The sequence below is a fragment of the Sinocyclocheilus rhinocerous genome, unplaced genomic scaffold, assembly GCF_001515625.1.
Source record: "Sinocyclocheilus rhinocerous isolate Xijiao unplaced genomic scaffold, SAMN03320098_v1.1 scaffold6214, whole genome shotgun sequence".
Taxonomy (NCBI): domain Eukaryota; kingdom Metazoa; phylum Chordata; class Actinopteri; order Cypriniformes; family Cyprinidae; genus Sinocyclocheilus; species Sinocyclocheilus rhinocerous.
The window spans coordinates 2,077-17,817 of record NW_015627299.1 but is presented as its reverse complement, the minus strand read 5'-3'; the positions used below and the strand labels follow the sequence as shown (position 1 = coordinate 17,817).

At 39.2% G+C, this 15,741-nt stretch overlaps 2 protein-coding genes across 4 annotated transcripts in view; one reads left to right on the top strand and one right to left on the bottom strand.

Moving 5' to 3' along the window:
- Window positions 1-5,601, bottom strand: part of LOC107726977 (gastrula zinc finger protein XlCGF58.1-like) — a 22,613-nt gene extending 17,012 nt beyond the window's left edge. The window contains exon 1 of one of the 2 annotated variants that reach the window (XM_016536700.1): window positions 5,329-5,601. The gene's annotated coding sequence lies outside the window, so the exon portion shown is untranslated. The remainder of the gene's footprint in view (window positions 1-5,328) is intronic. The other variant, XM_016536694.1, reaches the window with a different exon arrangement.
- A 4,541-nt stretch (window positions 5,602-10,142) lies between these two features.
- On the top strand, window positions 10,143-12,817 carry LOC107726986 (zinc finger BED domain-containing protein 4-like). Of its 2 annotated transcripts, none has more exons than XM_016536727.1 (4): window positions 10,143-10,584; window positions 11,465-11,500; window positions 11,606-11,746; window positions 12,010-12,817. In XM_016536727.1, exons 1-3 carry the CDS (start codon window positions 10,203-10,205, stop codon window positions 11,725-11,727), a joined length of 540 nt encoding a protein of 179 aa, XP_016392213.1. In that variant the 5' UTR covers window positions 10,143-10,202; the 3' UTR covers window positions 11,728-11,746; window positions 12,010-12,817. The 2 variants fall into 2 exon arrangements, with proteins under 2 accessions (XP_016392213.1, XP_016392202.1); XM_016536716.1 differs by having other exon boundaries at window positions 10,143-11,137; window positions 11,281-11,500.
- The last annotated feature ends 2,924 nt before the right edge of the window (window positions 12,818-15,741 follow it).

Here is a 15,741-nt window from a genome sequence, read left to right as displayed (position 1 = left end):
ATCATGTGCTTCATGTGCTAGGAATGGGCATTCCAAGCAAAAATAATATTCGAAAATCGCTTGGTATTATATTCGAAAATTTCGAAAATCGCACCCCTCCCACGCAAGCACGCACAAATACCCATAAACAGAGAGAGATGGAGAGAGAGACGGGATTCACGCTTTCAATCTGTATGATAAACTGTTTAATTCAGAAGAACTGCTCATAAGGCTAGGACATTTCCATTTAAAAAAATTGAATCCCTAAAGGGAATAGATACGAGACGGGAGGAAAAATATACTTCAATATCTTCTGTAGCAATTATATCGTTGGGTAATTATACTGTATATAAACTGCGGGCATCAAGGAGTCGTTAATAATATGCAAGGCATTGAAATCGCTTTTGAACGCGCGCTTGTTTTTACTTTCGAGATTCGCGATCACATACGGGGCAGCACTCGGCAGTATTACCACACATTTTACAAGATTAGATGTTTGTCAGTGGTGCTCAGGATCTGCAAATTATTCACCATCATCCTATCAGTCATCTTTCCTTACTCTGTTTATGTGGGAAGTTAAATGTTATGTACTGTAATGTAACAGGCCACCGCTAGCAAGCGGCTAACCATGTCCCTTTAGTGGCTCCGTAGAACGTGTTATTTGTTTTATGCGCCTTTCTGAATACGGATTCAGCACACCTCTAACCCAGTCGGGGGTGTTTGTGGTCCACACAGAGCTCTTATTTGACATCGTCCCAAGTTACTGTAACCATTATATGCTACGCAAGTCTGCAGTGTGCGTGTTACAAAGCATTCTTCTGTTGTCTTTGACAGCTTTTAGGTGCGTTATTGGCCACTCCACATGAACGCGACACCACCGCATCAGCACGGAAAACATGGGGAAAGACAATCGCACAACCTATTCGATATTCTATAATTAAATCAACTAATCGAATATTCGAAAATCGTGACCCATCCCTAATACATATATTGATAGACCTTGACTCACCAGTAAAGGTGGTGGTCTTGCAATTTTATATAAATCTGAATTGCCTGTTTCTGTAATGACCACACCTGTTATGTCTTCATTTGAATGATTGGTGGTGAAAATTAATGGCAACACTCCTATACTTGTCATACTTATTTATCGTCCTCCTAAACTAGACACTAGTTTTGTGAAGAAAATTAAACTAATTTAGTTGTACTTCGCAATAAACGTCAATATTTAAAACTTTATTTTTCCTGACACCTTACTATGTATGTCATCCTTCATTTTAATGTGTAACATTATTTGATTGATGCGTTAGATTAGGGTTGGAGCTAAACTGAGCTGTGGCCCTCCAGGAATTGAGTTTGAGACCAATGGTATATAGCAGGGGTGGCGAAATCCGGTCCTGGAGAGCAGCAGCCCTGCAGAGTTCAGCTCCAACCCTAATTAAAACTCACCTGCCTGTAGCTTCCTAGTAACTGTTCAGACCTTGATTAGCTTGTTCAGGTGTGTTTGATTAGGGTTGAAGCAAAACTCTGCAGGGCTGCGGCTCTCCAGGACCGACGTTCGTCACCCCTGCCCTAGTATTATGCTATTCAATCATTGCATGCAATCATGAAAGATATGAATCGTTTAAGATGATCAACATAGTCATTTTGAAATAATCATCTATGGGCTGGAAATTGTTTATTTGAACAACTTTAATTTGATATAATTGAGGATTGCATCTTAAAGTAAGTGCATGAAAAATGTGAGCATTATTGGTTAATACAGCGGTGTCAAACTCAGTTCATGGAGGGCCACAGTCCTGCACAGTTTAGATGCAACCCTAATTAAACACACATGATCCAGCCAACAAGTCATTAAAGCTTATTTGAAAACTACATGGTATGCGAGTTGAAGCAGGGTTGAAGCTAAACTCTGCAGGGCCCTCCAGGAACTGAGTTTGACACCCCTGGTTTAATACAATAAGTTTCTCACCAAACCTTTAATCACTTCCACAACTCTTACCCTGCGTATGCAAATCTTTTAGGCATTAAATTACCTTCATACATTTCCCACTATGTTTATAAATGGTCATTCTTTTCCCCAAACCTTATTAAATGTGTCATCTTTCACATCAAATTCTTACTTCGTTTCAATTAATTCAGTTAGAATAAATAAGAAACTGAAGAGTTGTTACCATTCAAATGAAATTAGTATTAACAAACTCTATCTTACCACTGCTGAGGAATTTTCCCACTGCTGAGGAAACAGAAGCTGCATCTGAAGTGGCATTAGATGCATTTACACAGTTTGATGAAGCTGAGGTGCCCCTATGCATTTACACTGCAAAATTTCAAATGCATAAATTTTATAAGATTAATGTTTTACGTATTTTTTAAACATACAAATAAATGTTGAAAAAATGCAATGATACTTTTAAATGACTAAACCACCAGAAGGTGGCGGCAAATGTCTGTTTTAATGAGCGAGTCTTTTATTCATTCATTCAACCGATTCATTCAAACGGCTGATTCATTCAGAAACGAGGCAACCCAGATAACACACATACGTCTGCAAGATGTCTGTTAAAGATCACTTGATCTGGAAAGCATCTGCTGTGTACAAACATCTAATAGACGTCTGTAAGATGTCAATTTTACATACATTCTAAATCATAAACATCTTAAAGACATGTAATAGACATCTATTTGACATCTGATAGAAAACGTATTTATAGGAGACGTATTGCAGATGAGCAAACACTGTAAAAAATATGTCTTCCAGATGTAAATGCAGACGTCAAATAGACATCTCCGAGATGTATGTGTGCTATCAGGGAAGTGACTGTCCTTATGAATGGGCCACTGAATCAATGACTCACTCGATTCGTTCAAAAACGTGGATTCATTCAGTAACGAAACCCCGCTGTGTGTTGCTCGGAGACACACAACGGTCCTGCTGTGGCTTTGATCGGAACTATTTTCGTCAGCGAAATTGAGCAAAAACAGTCAATATTTTGTCTAAAATCTAAGTCACTTAATTTTAACTTCTTGTTTATTTAAATACTATTGTATAAAATCAGTGTCACATTGCAATCGTGTCGATATTGATATTCGGGGAAACATCATGGCCATATAATGTTGCTTACCTAGATTTTTTTTTCTACCGCAGTATGCATCTATACATTTCTGTGAGTTACTTTGTGCGTGCTGTCTCGCTCACACTCTCACTCAGGCTGTGCAAGCCTCATCTGGCACAACATAAATACATTATCAGTCGCCGTTTACACTGAATGCAATTAAAATTAGAATCATTCTCACACGAAACAACACGTTTACACGGGACTGTGAGTACCGCTGGCAAAAGGATCGGCAAGATGTGAGACTGTCAATCGGTGCATCTCTAATAAATATATATATATTTATAGATTGGTTCTTAGACAAAATGTGTATTGCTTAGCCTATTAATGTACAAATTAATTCCCCCCAATTTTTTTTATTTTTTTTTTTAAAGAAACTGCATTATTCGTTTAGTAGTAACTTGGGGGATGGGTTTGTGCATTTATCACAACACAGACACCAATAATAATAAATATAATAATAAATCATATTAAAACTCATCAACCTCTCACTGTGACGCGGGAGCGACCAGAGGCCCGTTTCAGAAAGGAGGTTAAGTGAAAACTCTTATTGTCCTCTTATTATGAATCCTGTAGATGAGGAGGCTACATTCATCTGTAGAGAGTAACATTTACATCGGGAGAGGATTTTTTTTTTTTTTAATAAATGCATATTTATTTGAGCGGTACCATTTTTAAATGGTAGTTTTCTATATAACATCAGGGATGCAGAACACATTAGTACGGCCGCTGTTTGCAGAGCGGTAAGGAAAGTGTCTCGCTCTCATGCTCTTTCTTGTAATATTGGTGTCGTTTTCGGAGCACAAACCCATTGAAAATTAAGCTGATTACTGTATGGAATGGAAGGATGCCAGATGGAAGGGTAGTTCGAGATATATGCCATAACCACCACCACAGCTGTTACATTTATTTGGTCATCTTTATTCCCTACAAATAAAAAAAAAAGCAACAGTTATTCTTTTTCCTGTTGGATTTTACTATTCTTCAATACTTGGTAGGCTATTGTGGCCATTTCCTCTTCATCTGTTATTCATTATTTTGCAAACCTTCTTGCTGTTGGTTGAGTAGAAGTCAAATGTTAATTTCATTACTCTAATTAAGAAATGCAACAGTGTGGATAAGAGAACATTTAATTGTGAAAAGAGCATTAGACTATGTGGAAAAAGCTGCTGCGCACTGAAAAATATTTATTTAATACGTCAAATACTTGTAAAGTCATGTAGCCTTCATGAACCTTTTATGCTTAAAGCTTTACCTTGATTGCATTATGTTTTTATACTTCATGTTTAGCTGCTTTTTTTTTCTTTTGCCTGTAGGATACCATGAACATTAATATTACTTAAACAATTCTGCCACTTTTTACCTTTGATATTATAACAGTGATTAAGAATTAAAGTTACATATTGACCCGGAAGTATGCGGACGATCTTTTTGTCGGGAGCTGTTGCCATGGTAAATCATAATTTCGGAGCGCCATTGATCATGGCTTTTCATAGTCGTGGTGCACGCGCTAAACTCAGAGTCAACCTACTCAGTGGATTGAACTAACTCAATTCAGCTATTCTGAACCCGATCTATGGAACGATATTCCGGACCATGGGAAATACAGTTGCAAATGGACTTTGCTTTTTCATTTGAAATTTGGCAGTCACTGTGCGTTCGCGAAAGCGAAAATGCAAACGGTAATGCAGGATTTGCAATTGCATTTGGATTATGTCACAATTTATGCGTCCACATATGGAAAACGCAATTGAAAATACAATTTGCAAGTCCTTTTGAAAATTGTCCGGAATATCGTTCCATACGATCACTCAAGAGTTTCCAATCTCAGGGTAAGTCACCTCAGAGTTCAAGTTTCAACTCAAGAGTTGGTTGAACCTCCTTATTGAAACGGGCCCCAGGATTCAGCTGGGTCTTAACGCCTTTATCTACCGTTCGCAAAACAAACAATAGTTTGTCCAAAAATCAATTATTTTCAATTCCGAGTTATTCGTATGGTGGGTGGACATGCGGCGTATGCCTGCGAATACGTGACAAAATTATATCTTAAAAACGGGACGATTCCGTATTATTCGGAATGGTTGGCAACCCTACTGCTAGGGCTAGGCTAAGTTTTTATTTGAGAATAGACGCACAAATAGAGCTGTACCAGATTTAAACAACACATAATGACCCTGTAAAATGTTGGTTTAACGAGCTGTATTTTTTTTTATAATTGTAAAAATATACAAATTACCTCACCTCAGAAGACTCAAAGCTGTGTGATGGCGCTAGCGGTGACTTCTTGTTTTCTTCTTCTTCTTCTTCGAGGTTTAACGGCGGCTTGCATCCAAACGCGTTGTATTACCGCCACCTTCTGGATTATTTTCCTGCATCATTACTCCTTCTTCTTCTTTTTCTTATATTTTCACGGCGGTTGTCATCCAGCGTATTGGTGCATTACCGCCATCTTCTGCTCCGGAGTGTGGATCAGAAGCATCATTACTCCGGCTTATTTCCTTCATCATATTCTCCTCATCAGAACCTTTCTAATTAAGAAATTACAAATATTTCTTCTGCCTTGTCCATTCACACCACTTTGCAGTATATCTTTTATACCTGTCTCTGGCAACCCACCTATTCTTAATTCTTCCATATTTCTCTTTTGTTACTCAACGTTTGGGAAACTGTTGGGGAAAACATTTGGTGTGTAACATATCAGATCCATGCAGTGGCCTTCGGTCTCATTAATGTTAATCTAACAATAAAAGAAAAGATCACTGCACTTGATTTAACTGCTTTTGTAGTTTTAACAATCACTTTATTTATAATGAACACACTGAAGTGATTTTTACATTTGATTATTTGTTTTTCTTACTTGAATGCTTTTTAGATGTAAAATTTAAAAAAAGTAATGCATTAGGCCTATTTCTTTCTTATATTTGTTTTTGCATCTGTTCTTATTATTAATAGCAAACATAAAATAAAAAATGGCTATTTTGTGATTATTAATATAGTAATTAATATTAAGAAAGGAAGTGGAGGAAACAATGCAACATTGCTAGGTGATTGCTTGGTGATTTTGCTTTGGAACCTTCAGAAAACTGCAACTTGATTTTTCTCAGAACTGACTTTGCTGACTTCAAACGGGTGTAGCTCAGTCATTTTTCATCCAAAAATTTGCTCATTGTGACTCATTTTGCCAGCACAGTTCAAATATTTTAATCTGTATTTATTTGTATTTTTACATTCTACCGTTAGTGTTTAGTGTTATCTGTGTGCAACAAGGATCTGAGAGTAACGCAATTTAAATTCTTTGTATGTGCTGTACATGTGGCAGAATTGACAATAAAGCAGACTTTGACTTTGATGCCGGTTCACATTTACAACATGTTTGCTGCGTAAATCAGATGGGCTGTTTGAAAATGCAAATTCAACAGCTGTATATAGCAGTGCAGCGCCCATAAACGCTGCTTTATCAGGCATTACAGGCAAGATTAATTGAAAATGACATCGACATTTTTCTGAAGGCAGACGGTTTCCTTCAGAGGTACGGTGATATAGAAACATCCGCACCGCATTTTGATTTTGAAACATGCAGTGCTCATGTTTATTCAACAAAGTCAAAGCCTTTTGGAAAATCTATTTGTGGTGGTCAGTATTGATATTGTGGGGCCGCCACAAATAAATCACTGTATGTGAAACACTGGGTTGCATCCCACAGCATAACAACCTGAGCCCAACTTCATTCTACTCATCACTTTAACTGCGTTTGTAGTTGGCGCCACTAGCCAGACTGTTAAACAAACACAGACCAGAAGTTAACTTTGGGCCAGGTGCATGCATTCGATGAAACCATCTACTGATGACTTCTGAGGACAGAAAACCTGAAGAGGACTATAATTCAGTTTACTCAAAGTTTATTAAAAAGACATTTTCAAAAACTGATGAGTTCCTAGTTTTATTTATTAGTTTGAATGGGTATTACTTAACATTTTAACAAACTTCAAAAGCCGAATAATCAATCAATTTACTGATTAATCTGTGAAATAATCAACAATCAATAGATCAATCATTCTAATAATATCTGATTAATCGATTATCAAAATAATTACTTGATGCAGCCCTACATCTATCACACCTGGAAGTACAGGATCAGTACTTGAACTACTTATTATTTCAGGCAGACATGTAATTTATGAGAGATTAGAGAAGATAATTGAGTGAATCTTTTCCCACATGAATGGCAGTGATACGGCTTCTCTCCAGTGTGGATCCTCTCATGTATTTTGTAGATGTGTTGACCTTTTGAATCTCTTGTCACAGTGTGAACACTTGTAAGGTGTTTCTGTAGTGTGAACTGTCTTGTGCACTTTCAGTTCAGCATCTGTAAAAAAAAAAAAGTCTTCCCACACTGAGAGCAAGCATGATCCTTCACACTGCTATGTCTTTTCTGGTGTATCTTTAATGCAAACATCTGACAAACTCTTTCCACATAAATAACACACATAAGGCTTCTCCTTTATGAACTTTCAGGTGGTCTTTCAGTAAATCTGCCCTAGCAAATGTTCTACTGCTTTGGTCACAGTTATCTAGTCTTTCTCTTGAATGAGTAACATGGATTTTCATGTGTTTAAGGTTTCCTTTTTGTCTGAAATTCTTCCCACATTGACCGCATGTGTACGGCGTCTCCCCAGCATGGATATTCATGTGTTTGTTAAGGGTAGCTTTTAATCTGAAGCTCTTCCCACATTGACCACATGTGACTCCCCAGTGTGGATATTCATGTGTTTCGTAAGGTTTCCTTTTATTGTGAAAGTCTTTTCACACGGAAAACATGTTTCATCTCTTCTTTTCAATGAAGAACTCCAGGATATTTCTTCAGTTTTCACATGATGGCTCTCCCCCTCTTCAATCAGTTCTTGAATCTCCTTGTTTTCTTTTATTAGTTCTAAAATTAAAGTAAAAAAGTTCATTAAAAAAAGTTTTCAGTAAATCTTGAAAATGTGAAAGGAAAAGGACACGTGAAACCTGAGAAAACAGTAGAAAAGTATAAACATTTCGATGCATTCATTTGAATTCAGTACATTTATTATCCAATTATTATTTTTAAAACATTACAGGCACAGATTTGGTAGTGAGAATTATTACTAAATGCTTGATTAACTACATTTTATAAGTCAGACTTGTGACATTTAAAAAATTGTAAAAATATGGTTGCAAAAACTGTGAACCAGATATAAATATAAAAATGAAACCGTTCAGATAATATTTATTCTGACATCCTGATGTTCACAATTAGTATGAATGTTTCTCAAACCACCTTTGATTTGTTAAAACAACAATTGTTGAAAACAACTATACTGGTTACTACACTCTAAAAAATGCTTGGTTATTTTTTTTTTAACCCAAATGCTGGGTTCAGCCTGTTGGGTCATTTTATTGGGTTGTTTTTAATATTTTTACCTAGGTGCTGGGCTATTTTTTAACCCAAATGCTGGGCTCAGCTTGTTGGGTCATTTTATTGGGTTATTTTTAATATTTTTATCCAGGTGCTGGGTCATTTTAAAGCTGGGTTATTTTTTTCTACCTAACCGCTGGGTTGACCCTGTCTCCGGTGAAACTAATCAACAACGGAGCTGCTGAGAGCACAGGCTTTTTAAGTCCACAGGAGAGAGCAGCTCTCAGCGCTGCCGCAGATTTGGTGCACTCTTTCTGGGAAATAAAGGTTTGTATACATTTTATTTAATTTATAAAGTCTTTAATGTGTTGTAAATTATATTATTTTACGCAACGCAACAAAAGGACAAGATGTCAGTCAGCTGCGTCAGAGGCCGTACTAATGTGCTCTGCATCCCTGATGTTATATAGAAAACTACCATTTAAAAATGGTACCGCTCAAATAAATATGGATGTGGATATGGAAAAACAAATCAAAATAATCTTATATATAATAATAAAATAATCCTATGTATAAAAGGACATGCTGTTTTAGTAACTTTGACAATGTCTGCATCTCATTCCCTCGGGGAGCCATAGTTACATACGTAACCTAGAGTCGTTCCCCTTCAGGAACTCACGTTGCGTTGAAACGCTTTGGGAACGAGTATGCCCATGCGGCCATGCTTGCAAATCCCTGCCTAGTGTGGAAGAGCACAGCTAAGGCGGGAGAACAAAGGAGCCAGGAGTGGCATGAATGTCAAGGTTGTAGAACTTCACAAAAGTAAGCGGCATGGACCAGCCCGAAGCGTTACAGATGTCAAGCAAAGAAACACTTGAAAAGAAGGCCTTGGAGGCTGCCATACTTTGAGTAGAATGAGCCCTGACCCCAAGAGGAGAGGGGAGGTCAGAGGACTCGTAGGCTGAGGAAATAGCATCCACAATCCACCTGCTAAGTGTCTGTTTAGTAACAGGAAGACCCTTCTTAGGAGAACCATAACAGACGAAAAACTGGTCCGACTTCCTCCACAGGGCACCTCCAAAACCACGGCCAGATCCCATGGCGGGACTCTAGAGCGTGCCGGAGGCCTCAGCGCACCACGGAGGAAACGTGTAACAGGGTTCCTTACCAATGACTGACCACCAAGAGGGCCGTGGTAAGAAGCTATAGCCACCACGTATACCTTCAAGGTAGAAGGGGATAACCCTGTGAAGAACTGCTCCTGCAGGAAGTCCAGCACTGAACCAACCTGCAGTTAACTGGATCCAGCTGATGTTTGTCGCACCAAGAAGAGACACCCACAGTCTCCATAACTCCAGGCGGGGGTGAAAGATGGAGCCCCACGGAGCGGCCATTCATGACTGCTCCCCAGCCCATGAGGGAGGCATCTGTCATTAGCGTTACGCAACGACAAGGAGCCCCCAACACCGGGCCCTGAGACAGGAACCAAAGTTTCCTCCACATGTCTAAGGCATGTAAGCATTGCCGCATGACCTTGATCATGCAAAGCGGGTTCCCCCTCGGGGAAAACCCCTTGGTCCTGAGCCACCACTGCAGGGGTCTCATGTACAGCAGGCCAAAAGGTATCCCGTTGGACTCAGCTGCCATCAGACCCAACATTTGCAGAGACGCTATTGGTTAAATGCCGGCAAAGTAGAACACGGAAGCAGCTTGAAGCGGAAAGCGCGAGTATGTCTGCGGTCTGGAGGTATTATAAAGTTGATGACAACAACATTGCCATAGCAAACTGTGAGATATGTAAACTTGGGATTGCAAGAGGTGGAAAGGAAAAGGCTACATTTAACACAACAAACCTGATACGGCACCTCAAAAACAAACACCCGACACAATACAGCGAGTTTACCCAGGCAACCCAGCCGAAGACGAGTCAGCTCACGCTGCAGGAGAGTTTGAAGAGGAGAGAAAAAATGCCCCGTGACAGCGCGAAGGCGCAGGACATCACAGCCAAGATAGCACAAATGATCGCAATGAGTGACCTGCCATTCGCCTTTGTAGAGAACCCTGGATTTCTTATGCTTATGGAGCACGTAGAACCTCGATTTGAAATGCCGTCTCGCCACTATTTCACCGAGAAAGCTCTGCCAGCCCTTTATAAGAAGATTTCTGACAAACTACTTGTCCTGTTATCAGATGTACCCCATGTTTCGTTCACCACAGACATCTGGAGTTCGTCCGTAGCTCCCATGTCTCTACTAAGCCTTACCGCACAATGGATTGACTCAAGTTTTGTTTTACGCCGTGCGACCCTACATGTCCAGGAATTTCGCGGATCGCACACCGCAGAGCGCATCCAGCAATCGATGGAAAAGATGCTAAACAACTGGGGAATTGACAAGCAACGGTCCACGTAATTTTGCGTGACAACGCGGCAAATATGAAGAAAGCTATGAGGGATATGGGGGTGCCGAGTGTGGGCTGTGTCGCCCATTCCTGTCAACTCTGTGTGCATGAGGGCCTGCTGTCTCAGCGCAGCGTGACAGAGACCCTGGCCAACGCAAGGAAGATTGTAGGCCATTTTAAACACTCCCCGTTGGCCTACTCTCGACTAGAAGACATACAGATGGACCTAAATATGGATATCAAGCGCCTACAGCAAGATGTACAGGTGAGATTCCTCGTAACATTCTTTAATGTATTTCTATTTTATTATTATTTCCCATACACTTGATTTAGTAAGCTACTAATACATTACGTGCTCTGCACCTAATTTGCACAAAAATAAAGTGAATCATGTTCTCTTATGTGCAGACACGATGGAACAGCAGCCTCTACATGCTGCAGAGCCTACTGCAACAAAAACGTGCTCTTAGTGTCTTTGCAGCTGAGCGCACTCTACCAGCAACACTGACAGCTCACCAGTGGGAGCTGATGAATAAGACTGCTGATGTGCTATCCCCCTTTGAAGAGCTGACCAGGGATGTGAGCAGGGAGACTGCAACTGCAGCTGATGTGATCCCTGCCATAACAGGTAATTTGTATTTTTATTTATTACTTTATACTGTAACATTTATTGATGTTGTTTGAAACAAACTATAATCCCATGCATTCATTAAGTCATTCATTCACTCATTAGTCCTCAGACGTGTTCTGTCTCGGGAGGATGATGATGACCAGGGAATAAAAACAATGAAGAGGACTCTGCTGGAGGCAGTGGAGAAGCGCTTTGCTGATGTTGAAACTGAGCCACTCTTCTAGATCCCAGATACAAAGATGGGCAAGTATAGTAAAATTAAAATGCACCTTTTGTACATCATGTTTATATAAAGTCAAGTCATCACCAGACACCAGTATTAAGCCAATTTATTTTTTACTTCCTTTCTAATTTAGTTTTGGGTAATTTAGTTCTAAGGTTAGATTTTTTTATTGTTTATTAATTGAGTACATGTGTAGGCAGTTGCCTAACTGAAGAGCTGTGCTATGTGGTGTCTCTTCTTGTCTTATTGTTTTGAATTGTGTGTTACTTTTATCTGTTTCTAGCTTTTTCACAAAGTCAGCCAACCTGTTGCTTGCAAAGGAACACCTTATCCAGGAGGTGGCAAAGACAGAGGGGAGGAGGGCTGTCAGTGCAGTGCCAGAGGAAAATGAGGCTGCAGCAGAGCCAGTGAGCAAGGCACCACATCATGAAGCATGTAGTAGCCTGGACATCGCCTTTGAGGAAATCTTACAAGAGAGGCAGTCACAGGGACGGTCCGTGAGTACCACATCAGCAGAAACTCAAGTGCAGACCTACCTCTCAGAAAAAAACACCCCTAAGAAAAGCGACCCACTTCAGTACTGGAAAGAACATGCTAATCAGTTTCCCTCTATGGCTGCTGTTGCAACCCAGTATCTCAGTGCCCCCTGCAGCTCTGTGGACAGTGAGAGACTTTTTAGTGCCGTTGCAAATGTCCTTGATGAGAACAGAAACAGGCTCAAACCTGACAAGGTAGAGATGTTAGTTTTCATTAAGAAAAACATACATTTCCTTCTGTGAAACTTACTACTGTGATGACAGTAAGAGTTAGGAGTGCAGTTCCTAAAAGCACATTACTGGCTTTGCAAACACTGTGGCACTTTTATTTTTTTATTTGTTTACATGCCTGCCTAGGGTATTTTAAGTTGAGGTGCTATTTGTTTTTATATTAGACTTTTTTTATATTTACTGTTGCACTAAAGTCCAAAAGTGAAGAATTTATGTTATTTATTACTTGATTGTTCAAGCTACCTCACAGAAGTGCTCTGTTTGTTAACAGAGTTGTTGAATGTTAAAATAAGGTGAATTAAATAAAAAATAAGGAACATCCTGGATCTGTTTTTTCGCTCTTCTTTATTCTTTTTTTATGTATTATAGAAGTATCGGATCGGGACTCGGTATCGGTAGATACTCAAAATCAAATGACTCGGACTCGGACTCGAGGGCAAAAAAACCTGATCGGGACATCCCTAACCATAATGTCTGCCTGCAGTTAAAAAGTTCTCAGAAATAATCACATTTGTTTTGCTTAACCTATATTCTAATACAAAAAAAAGTCATCGGCCTGAGTAAATTGTCCCATTATAAAATCGTGACTGCACAAGTAGTGTAGTAATTTAGGAGGTGAAAATACTGTGAAATTACATACATACAAATGGCAAGAAATTTGAAAGCATAACAACCGAACGTCTATGAAACGTCTATGCACTTAAATTCTTTGAACTAAAATGGCTATTATTGCAACCATACAGCCTATGAATGAATTAAAATGCATATTTTTCAATTAAAGAAAACTTGTGGGCTGAGTGTGGGCTAATTCTGGTGTATGGATTTCTACTTCAATAAAATGAGGTCCAAGTTTAAGAATGCGCTAGAAGTTAAAATTTTAAAAATGTATTTTCCTCTCTATTTAACAGCCTTAACTTACAGTAGTGAAAGATGTCTCCCCTCAGGTAGATTAAATGTTTTCCTGCCTTGCTAAATTTTGGGCTCATGATCAATAAATTGCATTCGCCCAAACTGATTTACCAAAATCAAATCGCGGACATAAGTGCGAGTCCTGCTTGCTGTGAAACAGGAGCAGCCGGCAGAGGATTCCGCTTGGTCTTAAAGTCTTCATCAACTGGCTACGTTCACAAATAAAACAATATTTTGCGCTAAAATAATTATTAATTATCAATTGAGAATTCAATTGAGGACAAACTGTGTTATAACTTTCGTACGGGACGCTTCTTTGATGCCTTAAATACCATCCATAAAAATCCATATTTCAACCCCATAGCAGTGGCATGACAGTACCGGCCTCACGGCCAAAAAACAGACCGGCCCACCGGGAATTTTCCCGGTGCTCCCGATTAGCCAATCCGGGCCTGGTTAGAAATATAAAAACTTAAATCAACATAAAATGTATTTGTCATGACAACCATGGGAGGGATTGGCATGGTAATATTAGTACATGACAATGTTAATGATCTATACAGGTGGAGCTGGGGAAGGTGGAGGGTTTCTGAAGCAAGCTGCAACTGCTACAGCAAACACTAGTCATATATTTGAATGTTGAGCAGCGAGCTCATTGGCTACCGATACAGGAGAAAACCAATCAGCTGTGCCATGTGATAATGATGTCATTAGGACAGATTGAGTTAGACCTATCAGACTGTGCCCTCTAGAGTTTCATGCCTGAACTCTGTATTGGTTATACTACAATCACAATAAAAGGGCAGCTGTTTCTTCAACAAAACCACAAAATGAGCAAATTTAATCAACATCAAAATATTTACAGATAGATTAATTAAACCTGTCGCTCATATCTTTCAAGTTGTTGCACTTGTTAACGTCATAGGTCACATGATAACGTCAACATGGCGGATGAAGTCCGGATCGCATTCAGACTCAACGAGATTTGGCTGTAGAGTATGTAGGAAACTTTTTCCTCGTCGAAGCAGAGACCAGGAGACGTTGGGATATCTTTCATACAGAAGTTGCTCTTTATTGAGGACTCGCTGTGCGTCGCTGCAGTCATCTTGAATGTTGAGCAGCGAGCTCATTGGCTACCGATACAGGAGAAAACCAATCAGCTGTGCCATGTGATAATGATGTCATTAGGACAGATTGAGTTAGACCTATCAGACTGTGCCCTCTAGAGTTTCATGCCTGAACTCTGTATTGGTTATACTACAATCACAATAAAAGGGCAGCTGTTTCTTCAACAAAACCACAAAATGAGCAAATTTAATCAACATCAAAATATTTACAGATAGATTAATTAAACCTGTCGCTCATATCTTTCAAGTTGTTGCACTTGTTAACGTCATAGGTCACATGATAACGTCAACATGGCGGATGAAGTCCGGATCGCATTCAGACTCAACGAGATTTGGCTGTAGAGTATGTAGGAAACTTTTTCCTCGTCGAAGCAGAGACCAGGAGACGTTGGGATATCTTTCATACAGAAGTTGCTCTTTATTGAGGACTCGCTGTGCGTCGCTGCAGTCATCCAAGTCTAACTAAGGCAGTGATACATTGTAGTTTATATTCAGCATAACTACTCAAAGACTGGGGCAGAGGCACCAAGAGCCATTACAAACAAAAGGTGATAGTCTCAGTAATCTGGTTCATTTGACTACCAATAAGAGAACAGGAACCTCTTGCTACAAACTTTGCTTAAGAGAATCATTTGTCTGATGTCATCATATTTACCTTAAATGCTAAATACAATGTACATAACTTTTTCAGTTTATTTACTATTACATTGGAACCTAGATATAACATTTTATAAATTTGTAATCCAACAAGTACATACTCTTTTAGCACTCGTTAAGTAAGTACTTATTGAAATTAAGTACCTACTCATTGAGTATGCCATTTCGGACGCAGCCTCTATCTACAATCCTGATTTGCCTAACAACCCACATTCAATCACCCTTGAGTCTTGTACCCGTTTAGAGTCTTCGTAGAGCTTCATCCAGCGCTGCGTGTTCAGCTCCTCTGTCCACCCTCAGCCCTCTTGGCAGGATTTAGATTACAAAAAAAAAAACATACTTATATTCACTTGTGCAAACCAGTACTTCCCAAATATTGTAACATAAATGGTATTATATTTCTACCTGGATTTAATAAATTCTTAATTGTAAACTCACCCATATTCTCTAATTCGTTCTTTAACTAATTTCTTTCCACAGTATATTTCCTACAGTACATTATAACATGTTCAACTGATTCATTAACGTCACATACCTCACAGATCTGTTGGATGT

Coding starts and splice junctions, on each gene's coding strand:
- LOC107726986 (XM_016536716.1), top strand. CDS start 10,907: ATGAAGAAAGCTATGAGGGATATGGGGGTGCCGAGTGTGGGCTGTGTC. Junction 11,138..11,280: donor GCCTACAGCAAGATGTACAG/GTGAGATTCCTC, acceptor TCTTATGTGCAG/ACACGATGGAACAGCAGCCT. Junction 11,501..11,605: donor TGTGATCCCTGCCATAACAG/GTAATTTGTATT, acceptor TTCACTCATTAG/TCCTCAGACGTGTTCTGTCT.